Genomic DNA, 18632 nt, shown 5'->3' on the forward strand with positions numbered 1-18632 from the left:
GTTCACCATAATACAGTTGGAAAGGGACCCTAGAGGTCATCTAGCCCGACCCCTGCTCAAAACAGACCCGTACATAATAAGAGTTGGAAAGGGACCCCAGAGGACATCTAGCCCAACCCCCTGCTCCAAACAGGACACCCATACATAATAATACAGTTGGAAAGGGGCCCTAGAGGTCATCTAGCCCAACCCCCTGCTCAAGACAGACCGGTCCACCATAATAGAGTTGGGAAGGGACCTAGAGGTCATCCACCCCGACCCCCTCCTCAAGACAGACCCCTCCACCATAAAAGAGTTGGAAAGGGGCCCTGGAGGTCATCTAGCCCAACGCCCCTTCCTTGAGCAGGTGACCCTGACTGAAGAACAAGAGATGGGAGGGACCCTTGGAGGACATCTAGTCCAGCCCCCTTTTTTCCTTTCTTGGCCATCCTCCGAGCCATCCAAGGGGTAGGATAGAGATTGACACACCGGGGCTCTCCAGCTGGCGCAAAGGGTTGGAGTGGATGATCTCCGAGGTCCTTCCCATCTCTTGTTATTCTGTCAACAGTTCTCCCGCTCGGGAAAGAGGGGAGTGGGGTTGGACTAGATGACCTCCCAGATCCCTCCCAACGTTCCCCCTCCCTTTTTTCTTTCTCTCCTCGACTTGAATCCATCGATTCGTCGTCCTCACACCCCCTGTGTCCGGGCCGTCCTCACACCCCGCCTCCGGGAGTCCTCACCCCCTTGTGTTGCGGAGTCCTCGCCCCACCCCCAACCTCCCGAAGTCCTCACCCCCCCGCCCCAAACACACCGTGGGAGTCCTCACCCCAGTTGTGTTGCGGGAGTCCTCACCCCCGCCCCAAACACACCAGGGGAGTCCTCACTCCCAACGTCCGGGACTCCTCACCCCTGTGTCCCAGGAGTCCTCACCCTCCGCCCCAAACACACCGTGGGAGTCCTCACCCCAACGTCCCGGGACTCCTCACCCCTGTGTCCCGGGAGTCCTCACCCCCGCCCAAACACACCAGCGGATTCCTCACCCCCGTCCCGGAAGTCCTCACCCCCTGAACCAAACACACCAGGGGGAGTCCTCACCCCAACGTCCCGGGAGTCCTCACCCCTGTGTCCCAGGGAGTCCTCAACCCCCGCCCCAAACACACCAGGGGAGTCCTCACCCCCACGTCCCGGAAGTCCTAACCCCCTGAACCAAACACACCGTGGGAGTCCTCACCCCAACGTCCCGGGAGTCCTCACCCCTGTGTCCCGGGAGTCCTCACCCCCGCCCCAGACACACCAGGGGACTCCTCATCCCAGTTGTGTTGCGGGAATCCTCACCCTCCCCGCCCCAAACACACCAGGGGGAGTCCTCACCCCCACGTCCCGGAAGTTCTCAAACCCCGTCCCAAACACACCAGGAGAGTCCTCACCCCAGTTGTGTTGCGGGAGTGCTCACCCCCGCCCCAAACACCCCATGGGAGTCCTCACCCCAACGTGCGGTAGTTCCTCACCCCTGCGTCGCGGGAGTCCTCACCCCCGTCTCCCAGCCGTCCGCGTCCCGCGCACCCGGGAGTCCTCACCCCCCACATTGCACGAGTCCTCACCTCGCGTTTCCGGGAGTCACGGGAGTCCTCACTCCCATGTCGCAGGATCCCTCCCCTTCCAATGTCACGGGAGTCCTCACACCCCGCATCCCGGCAGTACTCAACCCCCCCGTGTCCCGGCAATCCTTACACCCCCAGATCCCAACAGTCCTCACGCCCACACACTGGGGAGTCCTCACCCCCCGTGTGTGCTGGAGTCCTCCCCCCCTGCCTCGTGGGAGTCCTCACCCTCCCTGTGTGGCGGGAATCCTCACCCTCGTTTCCTGAGAGTTTTTTCACCTCTTCCTCCCGCGACTCCTTACACCCCGCCTTTACTGAAACCTCCCCTCCTTTCCCATGAGTCCTTCCTCCTGATCCCGGGAGTCCTCACCCCGCTCCCCCCATGCTGGGGGATTCCTCCCTCCCAACTAGTCGCCGCTGAGGCCGCCCTCCCCTGCCGCCTCATCCCACATGCCCGGCCGGGGTCTCGATGCCGGCAGCACCAATTCCAGTGCTGCAGGCTTGCAGATCGGGAAGAGCTCCCGCGGCAGACTGAGACCGTGCAGCTCCGGCGGTGAGGACCTTTGGTCAGCTCACCTAGCCTTCTTACACCCTTCCCTCCCTCAGCGCCACCGAACCCATCCCGAATGCGCGAATGGCAAATCGGGAGGAACCTCCAGCAGCTCAAGAGCGATCCCACGCAGAGCTCGCCTAATCCGGGAGGTCACTCCATGGCTCAGGCAGTGCAGACTCGCCGAATCCGGGGAAGTGCTCAGCGGCTCGAGCGATCCCACGGAGCTGCGCGAATCAGGGAAAGGTCTCCGCGGCCCCCAAGCGATCCTTGGACTCGCCGAATCACAGGAGGAAGGTCTCATGGCTCGAATGGGCTGCTTCAGCGCATCAACTCACCTCCTCCTTCTTCTGCCCCTTCCCCCGCCCCACCGCCAGGTACCTGTGTAGATTGGCGCTGACGTCTGCGGAGTCAGAAAGCTCAAGCGCAGCATCACAGTGGACCATCTCCACCTGACTTGCCTAAAGCGCGGTCTGGGATTATTGATCCTCCTGTAGTCATCTGCGGCCATCTTCACCGTACTCGGCGGCTTTCCTGTCCAACGACCAGGAAGGCCGGGATCTACTCTGCGGCTACTGCGTGCGGCGCCCTCAGCGTGGTGGACCTGATGGTGGACATCCGCGCTACCATCGACTGTCCTCATCCAACTTCATGCGACCACGTCCCAGCGCCAACGAGAGGTGGTCAACCACGGCCAAGATGCCATCCACTAGCTTCAAAGGTGGTTCCTCATCACATTGTGGTGGCATGTCCGTTAGAAGCCCTGCTGTCTTTCCGGCTCCCATTCGGAGGAGAATGCAGGCGGCTGCACGCGGAAGGACGGCCGAAGAGCGTGATGTCGGTTGCACCCTCAGCCCCCGGCCAGGGGGCGGGAGGTCTTCGGCGGGTGGGCGGGCGCAGAGAGTGGGTGATCATTCAGCCCCTCCCCGGTTTCTGAGTCCCATTTCCCTCCCCTTTTCTCTTCCCTCTTCTCTTCCTCCACTTCCTCCCTGCCTCCTCCCTCTTCTCCTCCCTTTTCCTCTTCCTCCTCTTCTTCCCTTTCTGTCCTCTTCTCTTCCTCTCACCTCTCTTCTTTCTCCTTCTCCTTCCTCCCTTATATCTTCCTGCCTCCCCTCCCCCTTTTCTCCACCCTCTTTCTCTTCCTCCCTCTTCCTCTTTTTCTTCCTCCTCCCTCTCCCTCCTCCTACTTCTTTCTCCTCTCTTCTTCCTCTCACCTCCTCTTCTCCTTCTCTTCCTTTTCCTCTTCTTCCTTTTCCTCCTCCAGGCTGCTTTCTCCTTCTCCTTCCTCCCCTCTTCTTCTCCCTCCCCTCTTCCTCTTCTTCCTCTTCTTCTCCTTCCTCATCACTTTTCTCTTCCCCCTCCTTCCTCCTCTTTCTCTTTTCTTCCTCCTCCTCTTCTTTCTCTTTCTTCTTCTTCCTCTTCCTCCTCTTCCTTCCTCCTCCTCTTCTCCTCTTTTTCTTTCTCCTCCTCTTCTTCTTCTCCCCCTCTTCTCTCCTGCTTCCTCTGCTTCTCCTCTTGCTTTTTCTCTTGTTCCTCTTTCTCCTCCTTTTCTTCCTCTTCTTCCACCTTTCTTCCCTCCTCCCTCCTCTTCCTCCCTCCTGCTCCTTCTCCTTCCCCTCCCTTTCCTCTTTCTCTTCCTCCTCTTCCTGTTCTTCTTCCTCCTCTCTTCCTCTTCCTCCTTTTTCTCCTCTCTTCCTTTTCCTCCTCTTCTTCTTTCTCTCTCCCTACTTCCTCCTTTTCTCTCTTTTTTTCTTCTCCTCTTTTCTTTCTCCCTTCTCCTTCCTCTCTTCTCCCTCCCTCTTCCCTCTTCCTCCTCCTCCTCTTCTTTCTCCTCTTTCCCTCTTCCTCTGCCCTTTTCCTCCTGCAGAGTCACGGGGAGAGGCGAGTCCCACGGTCGGTCGGGCGGGCGCCTGGGCGAATCACCCCCCGTCCTGCAAGCAACTTCTCCTCCTCCCCTCCCCTCTCCCCGCCTCAGACCACCACCCTGATCGGCCTGCTGAAGGCGGCGCAGCTGCTCTTAGCCTGGAGTGCCGGAGTAGCCCTTAGGATGGACCGCCTTACTCGGAGTGCGGGGCGGCCGTCTCTTCCTCCCAGTGTGCACCTTCGCTCTGCGCCAGCGCAAGCGCCTGCATCACAATGCCTTCGCCAACCTGGAGGCTCAAGACCTTCGGTAGCTCCACTGGCTGGGGCGGTGGATAAACAAGCCCTTCAGTGCCACCACGCCGCCACCTCGGCCACATCAGGACAAGTACATCACATACCTGCCACCTTCGCGCCTCACTGGCTGGTAAAGCAGCAGCGTTTCTGCCTCCAACCAGGAGAAAGATTTCTCCATCACGTTATGCTCATGTTGTAATGCCCGGCGGGCCAGTGGGAGGCGGCGTCCCCTTTCGATCGGCGGCGTGAGAAGGGGGGAGAGGGAAATCAGCGGGCTCGCCTCATGAGACTTGATTTAGAGGCCAGAATCCCGGCCTGACCGGTGGACAACCCCCACGGCAACTGGAACATGTCTCGCAGCGCCGAAGAAAAACTTCACCAGAACGATCACTTGACGGCATCCAGAAACGGCGAGATGAGGTGAGCGACAACGAGCCGTGTCTGCGTTTCTCTGTACTTCCCAATTCGTTGTACCTCGGTGAGTATTAAGGATGAGCCTTCGGCTACCATTTCGCCGTGAAGCGCGGCATCCAAGCAGTTTCGTTCGGCGACGGCCGTTGTGCCGCGCAGCTTCTCCAAATCAACTTCCAATTCCTCCTTTGTACCTCGGTGCGACATTGTTTGGGGCAGGTTCCGGGGCGGTCGTTTCGAGCGCGGTAATTTAGTTAAAGGCGACGGCGTCACTCCCGCCACCGCCAACTTCCAGCTCTTCCTTTGTACCTCGATGCAATGTCCGGGCCAACCCGGCACTGATCGCTCAGCTGGGTTTGCATTGGGTGCGAAGAATCCCAGCGCCGTAGTTTCGTTCAAGCGACTTGGCCAGCCGTGTCGCGCTTCTCCCCGTAGCTTCAACTCCTCACTGGCCCACCTCGCACTCAGCATTCAGGAGAACTTGGGGCAGTCACTCGGCTTGGTTCGTGGCACGAAATCGCGCCTTAATTTCGTTGAAGCTGCCGCCTTGATAGAAGAGCAAAAACAGCGAGTCTCGGAGACCCAGCGCCCTTTCAAACTGGAAAGCTCCTCCGGAAGCCCCTTTCGTCGTCGAAACAAGATGGCGACCACCCAGCAAACCGGCTGACCCGGTAGGAAACGAAGGGGGTGGTCATGACAGTAGTTGGGGGGACCCCTGTCATTCGACCAATCCCTTCTTGACGGAATTAGCTCTCAAGATTGTTTAATTCGGAGCCGGCCAAGGTTGGGTCCGGAGAAGACCGAGAGTCGTCCGCAACCTATATTCGTGTCCACAGCGCTGTTAAGGGATTACGGTGGGGCGTCGCCTTAACACCGTCCCGAGATCCAACCCCTAGATTTCCACCGCCTCTCCTCTCCCTCGGCCATGAATGTTTCTCTCTCAAATGGCGTGGCACCGTCTGTCTAGCCCAGGGGTCCCCAACCACCGGGAGCCGCAGACAGTCCCGGTCGGTAGAGAATGCGTTCCTCACCGGACGACAGTTTGCTGGGCTTGCCATGCCCATCTTGTTTGGCACGACAAAGTGCTTCTGGGTGAGCTGGAAGCGGCGTTCAGGTCCCGAAGGAATCTGCTTGCTGCCCGTTTCATCAAGGTGGTTTGAGCAAACGCAGGCGCGAGTTCGTTCAGCGCCTTCGAGACAAGGCGGCTTGGCGACCATCTGAGAAGCCGTCCCCGGAGCGTCGACTGAGGTACAAAGGAGAGTTGGGAAGTTGGCGGGAGAAGCGGGGGACACGTGACCTGGCTGGCGGTCGCTCGGGCAAAACCCAGAGTGCGAGGAGTTGCCGTTAAACCCACAGCAAGCGAAATGGCGGCCGTCCCTGAAGCCGTCGAAGCGAAGCCCGTCGATCAAGGCCTGGGGAGGAGTTGAAGGTGGCAGGAAGAAGCGGGGCTGGCAGGCAGTGCGGCCTGACTTCGGCATTTGCCTTGGTCATTCGCGTGCTGAAATTAACCGATGCCGGGCATGGATCATTTGATGATGTAATCCGAGCGCGGCACCAAAAAAAATCGAGCCACTGGTCTGTAAAGGACGCGTTTGCCCTGCCTCATTCATTCAACTCTGCTGGTAACTCTCACAGAGCTAGGGTGGGCCCTCACCACTGGTGGTATCTTCCCGTCAGGACCGGCCTATAGATTTCCCTCTCTCTCTCTCTCTCTCTCTCTGCAGTGCTGCTCCTCCGCAGATCTGTCCCTCATACCTACTTCATCAGCCTCCTCCCAGATCTGCAGGGGTGCAGTTGACTCTCCCTCGGTGAGTGGACGGCTCAGGCTCCATCTCTGTCTCTTCCCTCACTAGCCAGGGTTGCCATCTTTCCATGCAGTGCAGAGAAATCGGCATTTCTTCTCTGTTTGTGGAAGTGTGAAAAATGATGGTGGATGTGTTTGTGTGCATACAGTTGCTTGTGGCAGAAATCGGCCGGAGAATGAAAAGCCAACTCACTTTCTCTCTCCCTACTCACGGCAGGGGACAGCAGCGTCCTCACCAGTTCTCCCGACAGCCGCCTCCTCAGCGGCACCCGTCAACGCCCGGGACAGCGCCCGGCCACGCCCCCTTCCGCCTGTGACCCGGTGAAGTAGGAGCTCCTCCTCCGTCGACACCACACCCCCATTCTTCGATTCCGGCTCGTTCAGCATGCTTACCCCTCGGCTTCCTCCACCACGTGGAGCTCTCCTTCCCACCAGCGCATCTGTGTCCCCCTGAAAGCGAAAGGAGATGGCGCGTCCTCTAGCGTTCTCCTTCCCCGGCGCTTCTGAAACCAAAAGAATTTGTCAAATTGTGTTGCAGCTGGGTTGTGTCAGCCTCCTCCAGATACTGGGGGTGCAGTTGACTCTCCCTCCGAGGGCGGGCGGACGGCTCAGGCTCCGCCTCTGTCTCTTCCCTCTGCTAGCCAGGGTTGCCATCTTTTTCCGGCCAAATTCGAGAAATCCGGCCGTATTTCTTCTCTGTTTGGCCGTGAAAAAATGATGGCGGATAATATTTGGCCATACGAAAGTTGCTTGGCCGTGAAATCGGCCGGAGGGCAACCCAGCTGCTCTCCTCCCCTCGCGCACGCGCATCCCCGCGAGCAAAAAAGGAGGACAAACGCGTCCTCTCAGTTCTCCGACACGCCCGCTTCCTCTCAACACCCGTCACGCACCCCTTCGGGGACCTTGGCGCCCGGCCACGCCCCCTTCCCGCCTGTGACCCGAGCAGGGGGCGGGCTCCTCCTCCCGTCGACACCACACCCCATTCCTTCCGATTACGGCTCGTTCCAACGCCATACCCCCTCGGCTTCCTCACCCATCCCGAGCTCTCCTTCCCTCGCGCATGCGCGTCACCCTGAGCGAAAAGGAGGATAAGCGCGTCCTCTGGCGTTCTCCTTCCCTCGCGCTTGCGCGTCCCCACAAGCCAAAAAGAATTTGGCCAAATTTGGCTGTATTTTGACTGGAGTTCGGCCGCAGAGCCAAACTGCGATGTGGCAACCCTGCTGCGAGCTCCGCTCTTCGTCGGCCTCCTCCAGATCTCGGGGGGCTGTTGACTCTCCCTCTGAGGGCGAGCGGACGGCTCAGGCTCCCCCTCTGTCTCCTCCCTCTAGTAGCTCTGCTCCCTCTTCTACTTTGTCGGCCTCCTCCAGATCCGGGCGGCTGTTGACTCTCCTTCTGAGGGCGGCGGATGGCTCAGGCTATCCCTCTGTCTCCCTCCCTCTAGTAGCTCCGCTCCCTCTTCTACTTCGTGGGCCTCCTCCAGATCAGGGGGGCTGTTGACTCTCCCTCTGAGGGCGAGCGGACGATTCAGGCTCCTCCTCCGTCTCCTCCCTCTAGTAGCTCCGCTCCCTCTTCTACTTCATCCGCCTCCTCCAGATCTGGGGTCTGTTGACTCTCCCTCTGAGGGCGACGGACCAGCTCATGCTCTCCCTCTGTCTCCTCCCTCTAGTAGCTCCACTCCCTCTTCTACTTCATTGGCCTCCTCCAGATCCGGGGGGCTGTTGACTCTCCCTCTGAGGACGAGCGGACGGCTCAGGCTCCCTCTGTCTCTTCCCTCTAGTAGCTCCACTCCCTCTTCTACTTCCTTGGCCCCCTCCAGATCCGGGGGCTGTTGACTCTCTCCCTCTGAGGGCGAGCGGACGGCTCAGGCTCCACCTCTGTCTCTTCCCTCTAGTAGCTCCACTCCCTCTTCTACTTCATTCCGGCCCCTCCAGATCCGGGGCTGTTGACTCTCCCTCTGAGGGCGAGCGGACGGCTCAGGCTCCACCTCTGTCTCTTCCCTCTGCTAGCTCCGTTCCCTCTTCCCCATTGGAGCTCTCCCGTTGTCCGATTCCCCCTACCGCCTGATTTCGGCGGCCGGAGGGCCCATCGGTCAACGGGCCGCCCCGAAACCAGGCCCGACGAGCTGGCGCTGAGCGAATATCAAGCCCAGGGCAGTTGGCGCCGTGGATCGAGAGGACTGGAGAGCTTCCTCCCCTGATTTCCCCGCGGAGCGACTGAGTCAAAACGCCCGAGAGGGGATAGCAGCTGACGGAAGAACGGGGGGGTCTCTTTTTTCTCGCCAGCGCTGATGTACGCCAGCATTTTTGGGAACGTCTCGGCCATCATCCAACGGCTCTACTCCGGCACCGCCCGCTACCACACCCAGATGCTGCGAGTGCGGGAGTTCATCCGCTTCCACCAAATCCCCAACCCGCTGCGCCAGCGCCTCGAAGAGTACTTCCAGCACGCCTGGTCGTACACCAACGGCATCGACATGAGCAGCGGTGAGGCGGCGGCCTCTCTCTCTCTCTCCCCCTTCCTTCCTTTTTCCTTTCTTCCTTTCCTTCCCCCCGTCTCTCTCCTTTCTTTCCCTTCTCTCCTTCTCTCCCTCCCGCTCTCTCTCTGTCTCTCTCTCATTTCTCCCCCTCTCCCCGTTGTCTCGCTCCTTTCTTTCTCTTTTTTCTCTCTCGTCTCCGTCGTTTTCCCCTTTCTCTTTCCTTTTTCTCTCCTTTTCTCTCTCTCGTTTTTCTTTCTCGCCCACTTTATTTTTTTTCATTTTCCTCTCTTTCTTTCTTTTTTTCTTTCTTTCTTCCTTTCTCTTCTTTCTCTCTCTCATTTTGTTTCCCTCTCTCATTCTCTCCCTCCAGCTCTCTCTCATTTCTTTGTCCCTCTCCCCGTTCTCTCTTTCATTTCTTCCTCTTTTTCTTTTCTCTCTTTCTCTCCATCGTTTTCCCATTTCTCTTTCCTTTTTCTCCACTATTCTCTCTCTCATTTCTCTTTCTTTCCCAGTTTGTTTGTTTTTTCTTTTTCCGTTCCCTCTTTCTTTCTTTCTTTCTTTCTTTCTTTCTTTTCTTTCTCTCATTTGTTCCCCTCTCTTTTCCCTCTCTCTCATTTCTCTCCCTCTCCCCCTTCTGTCTTTCCTTTCTTTCGTTTTTTCCCCCTCTCTCATTCTCTCCATCATTTCCCATTTCTTTCCTTTTTCTCCCCTTTTCTCTGTCTCATTACTCTCTTTCTCTCCTTTGGTTTTTTCCTCTCTTTCTTGCTTTCTTTTCTCTCTCTCTCTCTCTATCACTTGTTTCACTCTCTTTTCGCTCTCTCTCATTCTCTCCCTCCAGCGCCCTCTCATTTCTCCCCTGTCCCCTTCTCTCTTTCATTTTTTTTCTTTTTCCTCTCGCTCCTTCTCTCCATCGTTTTCCCATTTCTCTTTCCTTTTTCTTCCCTTTTCTCTCTCTCATTTCTCTCTTTCTCTCCTTTGTTTTTTCTTTTCCTCCCTTTCTTTCTTTCTTCCTTCCTTCCTTCCTTCCTTCCTTCCTTCCTTCCTTCCTTTCTCTTCCTTCTCTTTCTCATTTGTTTCCCTCTCTTTTCTCTCTCTCATTACTCTCCCTCTCCCCCTTCTCTCTCATTTCTTTTCTTTTCTCTCATTCTCTCCATCATTTTCCCATTTCTCTTTCCTTTTTCTCCCCTTTTCTCTCTCTCATTTCTCTCTTTCTTTCCTTTGATTTTTTTCTTTTTTCTCTCCCTTTCTTCCTTCCAACCTTCCTTCCTTCCTTTCTTCTCTCTCTCATTTGTTTCCCTCTCATTCTCTCCATTGTTTCCCCATTCTCGTTCCTTTTTCCCCTTTTCTCTCTCTCGTTTGTCTTTCTCTCCCACTTTGTTGTTTTCCTTTTCCTTCCTTCCTTCCTTCCTTCCTTCCTTCCTTTCTTTTTTCCTTTCTTCTCTCTTTCATTTGTTTCCCTCTCTCATTCTCTCCGTTGTTTTCCCATTTCTCGTTTGATGCGACTCTCCCGTCGTTCGACGCGAGACAGTCCGCCTCTTCAAATTCAGCGGTATCGTAACCTTCGTTCCCCTCATGCCGAATTTGAACTCTTGTCTCCCCTCTTCCTCCAATCCGCAGGTCCTCAAGGGTTTCCCCGACTGCCTGCAAGCCGACATCTGCCTCCACCTCAACCGGACGCTGCTGCAGAACTGCCGTCCCTTCCGGGGCGCCAGGAAAGGTTGCTTGCGGGCCTTGGCCATGAAGTTCAAGACCACCCACGCCCCGCCGGGCGACACCCTGGTCCACGCCGGCGACGTGCTGACCGCCCTCTACTTCATCTCCCGCGGCTCCATCGAGATCCTCCGGGGAGACGTGGTGGTGGCCATTTTAGGTGAGGAGGCCGTTTTAGGCGTCCCCGCGATTTCGGTTTGGGAATGGATGAGATGAACAGGTTGGCTAGAAGGGCAAAGCCCTGAACGACATCGGCTTAGATATATATTAATATTAATATTATAGCGATGGTATTTAGGTTTCTTCAGGGATTTTCCCACGTCTTGAGAGTAATATTATATTAATATTTATATGAATATTATATGAATATTATATTATTATGTTTAGTCATGTTATATTAATATTATATTATTGTACATAGTCATATTATATTCATATTATATTATAGTTAGTCATGTTATATTCATACTATATTTTTGGTATTTAGGTTTCTTCGGGGATTTTTCCACTTCTTAATATTATTAATATTATATTATATTCATATTTATATGAATATTATCACATTAATATTATATTATTATAGTTAGTCATATTATATTCATATTCATTATTGTATATAGTCATATTATATTCATATTATATTATTATAGTTAGTCATATTATATTCATATTATAGTATTATAATTAGTCATATTATATTCATATTATATTATTATAGTCATATTATAGTTATATTATATTATTATATTTAGTCATATATTAATAGTATATTATATTAAGTCATATTATATTAATGCTATATTATAGTTAGTCATATTATATTCATATTATATTATAGTCATATTATATTAATTTTATATTATTATAGTCATATTAATATTATATTATTAGTCATATATTCATATTATATTATATTATATTAATATTATATTATTATAGTTAGTCATATTATATTAATATTATATTATTATATTTAATAATGTATTATATTAACATTATTATAAGTTAATATTCGCATAATAGTACGGTATAGTAGCACAGTATAATATACTAATATATGAATAAATAGACGAGCTAGAGACAGTAAGAAAATGAACTTGAAAGATCTGGTTGAAAGTTAATGGTTATAAAGCTAAGGATAAAATATTAATAAGAAGGATTATAAATATATACAAGTTAGACAGGATACTATGATAATGTTATTTTGTGCACAAAGAAATATGTACTCAACTTGACACACTGTGGACCAGAAAGAAGGTTTTGTGTTGGTTTTTTTGTTGTTGTGATAAAAATACCAAATTTATATATATATATATGTAAAAAGAGAAGTCCAATTTGAAAAGCTGCTCTGTAAATACATACATACATTATAGATAGATAGATATAGATATAGATAGATAGATTGATATAGATATAGATATAATAGATATAGATATAGGTAGATAAATATAGATATAAATAAATAGATATAGATAGATAGATATAAATAGATATATAAATAGATATAGATAGATAGATATAGATATAAATAGATAGATAGATAGATAGATATAGATATAGATATAGATATAATAGATAGATATAGTTATAAATAGATAGATATAGATATAGATATAGGTTTTCTTAAGTTTTCGCGGGTACTTACATGTATATATAGATATAGATATAATATAGATATAGATAGATATAGATATAGATAGATATAGATATAGGTTTTCTTAAGTTTTCGCGGGTACTTAACATGTATATGTATATATATATATATAGATATAATAGATATAGATAGATAGATAGATATAGATATAAATAAATAGATACATAGATAGAGATAGAGATAGATAGAGATAGATGGAGCCTCTGCTTACCAGCGTCCAGGGGGCATTTGTCCAGTCAGTGTGTGAGAGAGCTGAGGGCTGTTTGGAAACTGAAATGGTATTGAGCAAGGAGGAGACAGCAAGGAGCCTGGGAGGGGCTTAGCTCAACTTTTCTGGACTAAAGCTACTTGGTGTTGCGTTAGAAGCCAGGGGACCAGGTGGCCGCACACCAAGAACTGCTGTTTCTGGTTTCCGGCGCACCGAGTTTTGGCCCTCGGTGCTCGAAAGGTTAACCGTCGCTATCTTAGGGGTATCTATTAGGCAGCGGTGCGAAAATCAAGCTAAGGCTTAGTTTTATGACTAGGCCGTATTTTGAGGGGAAACCACGGTATCCAAATTCCGCCGCTCGGCGACCCAACTCCCAAGCCACCTCCCCATCATTCAGAACGGTCTTTCTTGTCCCATGCGAGAGACCTGAAAACCGCCCCCCAAAATGGCCGCCGAGGGACGCCGTCTCCCCGCGGCTATCCCACCGCCCTTCGCGCCTCCTCTTCTCCGCCTCCTGCAGGGAAGAACGACATCTTCGGCGAGCCGCTCAACCTGTACGCCCGTCCCGGCAAGTCCAACGCGGACGTGCGAGCCCTCACCTACTGCGACCTGCACAAGATCCACCGGGAGGATCTTTTGGAGGTGCTGGAAATGTACCCAGAGTTCTCCGACCATTTCTGGTCTAACTTGGAGATCACCTTCAACCTGAGAGACGTGAGTGTTTCGCGGACGGGGCGGGAGGGGGAGAGGGCGGCACCCGAAACGTGCTCGTTGGGCACTTTTTCCCAAACGTGTCTTTCCTGCCGAGTCTCGTTCCCCGCCCGTCCCCAAAGTGACAGCTGGCCTTGTGTCCTCGCAGACCAACATGATCCCGGGCTCGCCGGACAGCGACGAGACCGACAAGGGCTTCAACCGGCTGCGACGGCGCAAGCTCTCTTTCCGGCGACGCACCGAGAAAGGTGAGAGGTGGCCGGAAAAGCCCACATATACACCCCGTTGAAGTTTGCTCGGGCCCTCAGCCTCCCCTCCCGTCCACACACACACACACACCTTGGAAAACTTCCAAAGGGCGCCATTCCCGGAACGAGCCGATGGTCGAAGGGCCCAGGAGCGCGAGCAAAACAGTTCGGCCGAACGGGTTGCGAGGAAAAAAAAATATATAATGGCCTCCCCGCTGATCAGCGGAGAGGAGGAAAACGATCGGCGGCGAGGAGGAGGAGGAAGAAGAGAAAAGGCGCCGGATCGTCCCACCCGCCTTTGCGCTTTTCTCTCCTTTCTCGTCTCCGCAGGATCGGCTGCGGGTAGGGAAAAGCCGCGCAAGAGCCGAACGGGTCGTGGAACGAATAGGATCCGACTCCTGGGTGGGCTACTACGTTCGGCGAGGGGGGAGGCCGCACATTGTCTCTTTCCGTAGGGTGGGGTGGGGGCTGATAGTGCGGGCGAAGGACCAGCAGCTGCCGAGTCAGAGATGAGGGCGGGGTCTCCCTCCCTCCCTCCTTCCCTCCCTCCCTCTGGGAAACCAGGACTTACAGAGACACGTAACCAACGCACGTCGGTCCCCAAACCCTTTAAAAAAAAAATTTTTTTTCAAGATGGCCGTGAATTGTAGTCCTTCAACGCCCGTAAGAAGTCTGAAACAGGTTGTCAATATTCCCCGCAGAAGTTGGCCGAAATCGTTCGGGAGAACTCTGATTAGCCCCCACCCTTGAAATGCTGACGATGATTCAATGTTCAACTGGTCGTACGAGACCAAAATGGAGGACAAATTCAACACGGGAGCTTCAAGGTTTCCCACCGAACGCTAGTGGAACAAAGTTGCTTCCTGCAAAGGCTCCTGTCCCTTTTCCCCTCTTAGAGGAAGGGTCAAATATCTCCAAGATTTACTCCCACGTCACACACACCCCTTTTTGTTTTAGCTTTGGCAGCTCGGCGCACACGCGCCCTGGCTGTTCCTCCGCCTCGCTGCTGTCTGACGCTTGGAGGCTCCGGATTCGGCACATCCGCTGCTGGCTCCGTCTCTGTATCGGACGCCGGGGCCATCGTCCGATTACCGGACTGGCCTAGGTTCCTCCCCACTTGCCGTCGGACCACCACAGTAGGCCGGGAGGGGGTCAAACTCGAGACCCGTGAGCTGGAGCGGCTTCCGGGGTGCTTCAATTTGACTGGCGGGGCAAAATGTGGGATTGGGTGTGTTGCGGTGGCTACCCCGTGCCCAGTTTCGGGCCTAGATGGGCCTTCTGGGAGCATACCCAACCGGCGGCAGTGGGGTTCCTGAATTGTTTTCCCACCGATTCGGAGAGCGGGTGCGTGGCGGGGGGGCGGTCTCAAAGACCGCCTTTCCGTATCCGTGCGGGCGAGCTGCGGAGTTTGAAGGCGCAGCAATCCGTTTTGAATAAGCTGAGTAAAAAAACAATGAGGGAAGGTTGGAGAGGTAACGGCAGCGGGCGGGCGGGGGCGGGGCCGGCCCGAGGTGAGAACCGGCGGCAGGAAAGTTTGGTGTCGTTCAGAGAAGCGGCAAATACCGAAGTGGGGTTTCCCGCTTCTCCGAACGAGACAAAACGTTCCGCCAGCAGTTCTCCAAAACCGGTTCGAACCAGTTCGGGATCCCAGTTCTTGCCTAGTGGATGCGACAGTGCAGGGGGGGCTGTCAGGAAGGCCAACCAAGCCCCCCCCCAAAATAGGGTGTCCACGCAGGCACCTGTTCCCCAACGCCCGCGGCTCCCTTTGGACCGGCGGTAATTCAAAGCCAGTTTTGACAGTTTCGCGCAAACCGGTTGTGGGGGATCGAGAGTCATTCGGAGCGGCCGGAGACGTCCGTCCGATCTTCCCTCCCCCTCGTCTGACCCATGGAGGACAACTAAAATACTTCGGGGTTTGAGCCCCCCGTGTCCTATGGACCCCGCCGCAGCCTGGGAAACGTTGCTGGAGAACTACTACCCGCCATCCACTCAAAGTCCATTTTTTTGGTCTTCCATGTCGCGCAGATGATCACCTGGGCGACGTGAAGCCGCCGGCCAAGGCGCTGCACCTAAGCTGCCAGAACTGCCAGGCGCCATCCGGTCCCCAGTGGGAGCCCTGCCTCAGCAGCTCGGCCGCCTCCAGCGACGAGGAGGAGACCCCCATCCCCGTCTCCAGGGCCACCGAGCTGTCGCCTTTCCACGCGGCGAACAGAAACCTGCCCGGGCCTCCCTCCGCAGCGCCCCCCGAGGAGCTGAGCGGCGACTCCTGCAACCCGCTCTCCGGTAAGGCCTGTTGGGGGCGCTCATCGCCCGCCGTATCAATTTGTTGGGCGGGGGGAAGAGAAGGAGGAGGGGCGGCTTGGCCACTCCCATCGCACGGTGGGGGGGTCTCCATCCTTCTTCGCTAGCTTGAGAGCTAGCCTTTCAGCCTGCAAGGAGCCACGGCAGCTTCTCGGAGACGGGATGTCATAGGATCCCCCCCGGGGCTGACGACCCCCTCCTCTCCTGTGTGTGTGTGTGTGTGTGTGTGTGTGTGTGTGTATGTGTGTGTTCTTCCCTCCTTCCCCCCAGGAGCCTTTTCAGGCGTGTCGAATATCTTCAGCTTCTGGAGCGAGAGCCGAGAGCGTCAGTACCAGGAGTTGCCTCGTTGCCCGGCTCCTCCCCGCCCCGTCCTCGACCTCCCGCTGGCCGGCAGCGGCAGCCTCCCTTCCGGCAGGCGGCATCATCGGAGCGAGCTGGAGGGCCGGCTGGACCTGCTGCAAAAGCAACTCAACAGGTAGAGTGGGTGGACATGGGGGGTGTGCGCGTGTGTGTTTGTGAGAGAGAGAGAGAGACTAATAGAGACAAAGACAGAGAGAGAGAGAGAGAGAGAGAGAGAGACATAGAGAGAAACAGAGAGAGAGACAGAGACAGAGAGAGAGAGAGACGGAGAGAGACAAGAGAGACACAAAGAGAGACACAAAGATAGAGAGAGAGAGAAACAGAGAGAGAAAGAGACAGACAGAGAGAGAGAGAGAGACAAGAGAGAGAGACAGAGAGAGAGAGAGACAGACAGAGAGAAACAGAGAGAGAGAGAAAGAGACAGAGACAGAGACGGAGAGAGACAAGAGACAGACACAGAGAGACAAAGAGAGAGAGACACATAGAGAGAAACAGACAGAGAGACAGAGACACAGAGAGAGACAAGAGAAAGACACACAGAGAGAAACAGAGAGAGATGAGACAGAGACAGAGACAGAGAGAGAGAGACAGAGAGACAGAGAGAGAAGAGACAGACACAAAAAGAGAGACAAGAGACAGAAATACAGAGAAAGATGACAGAGACAAAAAGAGAGAGAGAGAGAGACGGAGAAACAGAGAGAGAGATACACACACAGAGAGAGAGATGACAGAGACAGAGGCAGAGAGATAGAGAGAGAGACGGAGAGAGAGAGAGAGAGAGACAGAGAGACAAGAGACAGACAGAGACAGACACAGAGAGAGAGAGTGATGGAGACAGAGAGAGAGACACACACAGAGAGAGAAATGACAGAGACAGAGAGAGACAAGAGAGACACAAAGAGAGAGAGAGACGACAGAGACAACAGACACAGAGAGAGAGAAACACAGAGAGAGACAGAGAGAGGGGAGTTTGTGCCGTGCAAACTTAGCTGGATCTCGCTCCTGGGCATTTGCTGGCCAAGGGAAGAGGGGGGGCAGGCTGAAGGCTGCTCACGCCTCACCCCAAGATCCCTTCCTCGACGAGGGGTGTCCTTTCCATTCTCCCAAGCCCCCTCCCCCACAGCCCCGTCCGGTGAAACAGGGACTCCTGGGAAGAGCTGTTCTCGAAGGAGCGGAGGGTCGTTTCTACCCCGGGTGGGTTGTCCGCAAGGAAGGTTGCTCGGTCCTGACCTGGGGCGGATTTTGTCTCTGTGTGTGTGTGTGTGTGTGTGTGTGTGTGTGTACGCCTTCCTGGCACCAAGTCACCGCCGGGGAGCGCGGAGGCCCCTTGCGTCGCGCGGAGCCACGATCGAGGACACCCAGCCGCCGTCGGAGAACGGGATGGATAACCCACCCAGGGCGGAGCTCCTCCTAAATCGTCGCAGGTCTTGCGGCGTCGGGCTCTGTGGCACGCGGAACCCGGACGCCACCTTCGCTCGCCAGCCCGTCACCCGCCGACCCTGCCTCTCCCTCTCCCTCCCCTCCCCTCGCAGGCTGGAGACCCGCTTGACGACAGACGTGGCGTCCATCCTCCAGCTGCTCCAGCGCCAAGCCGCCCTGGGGCCGCCCGCCTACAGCACCGTCTCCTCGCCACAGCTGCCGAATGCCACGCCGTCCTCGGGGGACCACCCCTTGGCCTTCCCGCCCGTCCTGGCGCAGGTGCTCTGCCCTCGGACACAGGTGAGTGTCCTCCGTCGAAAGAGAGACAACCATGCGGATGCGCGATCGTCGTCTGGCACTCCAGGACTGGACCGAAACTCCCTCCCCACCCGGAGGGATGTGACTGGTCAGACGAACCGAGCTGCATGCGGCCCGTTTGCGGTGCGGCTCCTCCTCCTTTTCAAGGGGCGGGCGTCGACCCCTTCCCCCATCTCCCCCACTAATCTTTCTCTCCTCCCCTCCTCCTCAGGTGCCTCCTTTCCCGCCGCCCCAACCTGACACCACCACGCCCGGCAAGGAGGTGGTCTTGCTGGTGGAGTTACCCTGCGCGGCCCCTCGGCGCCTCTCGCTCCCGGGACAGCTGACCCACGCGGCCGCCCGGATTTGCCTCCTCCCGACTTGCACAGACATGGCTCGGACCCCGGCAGTTAATGGACTCGGGGACGGAGCCATCCCCCCACCCGGCCCGGAAGAGGGTTCTCTCGGCCAACGGAAGAAACCGACGGTGGACGAGAAATGGGGCGGGCGAACCAGCCCGGCCCGGCGCAGGCCAGCCGTTCTCCCGCAACGACGTTAGCTGGTCTAACCAAGACAAGGAGAGGACTCCCGGCGTCGTGCGGGACAAGAGGACGATGCGCACGGAGCTGAACGGGACGCCGACGGCGAGGAGCCCGGCGGCCTTTCGGGACCCTGAAATGGTCGGGTTGGCCCGCCCTTGACTGGTTCCGGGGCTCCGGCCACCCCGAGCTGGAACCCCCGACGAG

The 18632-nt window shown here is 54.8% G+C and overlaps 1 protein-coding gene across 1 annotated transcript; it reads left to right on the plus strand.

Moving 5' to 3' along the window:
- Positions 1-2206: 2206 nt before the first annotated feature.
- KCNH2 (potassium voltage-gated channel subfamily H member 2) lies at positions 2207-18300 on the plus strand. The gene is given in 16 exon segments (XM_087919127.1): positions 2207-2376; positions 2628-2706; positions 2708-2764; positions 2766-2927; positions 4106-4186; positions 4189-4207; positions 4210-4479; positions 8785-8993; positions 10596-10848; positions 13071-13264; positions 13410-13509; positions 15535-15792; positions 16081-16285; positions 17703-17889; positions 18119-18233; positions 18236-18300. Coding segments are annotated over 16 exon segments (2424 nt in total).
- Positions 18301-18632: the final 332 nt, after the last annotated feature.

This window comes from Pseudonaja textilis, unplaced genomic scaffold (assembly GCF_049901715.1).
Source record: "Pseudonaja textilis isolate UNSWEBS1 unplaced genomic scaffold, rPseTex1.2 PTEXSCF27, whole genome shotgun sequence".
NCBI lineage: Eukaryota > Metazoa > Chordata > Lepidosauria > Squamata > Elapidae > Pseudonaja > Pseudonaja textilis.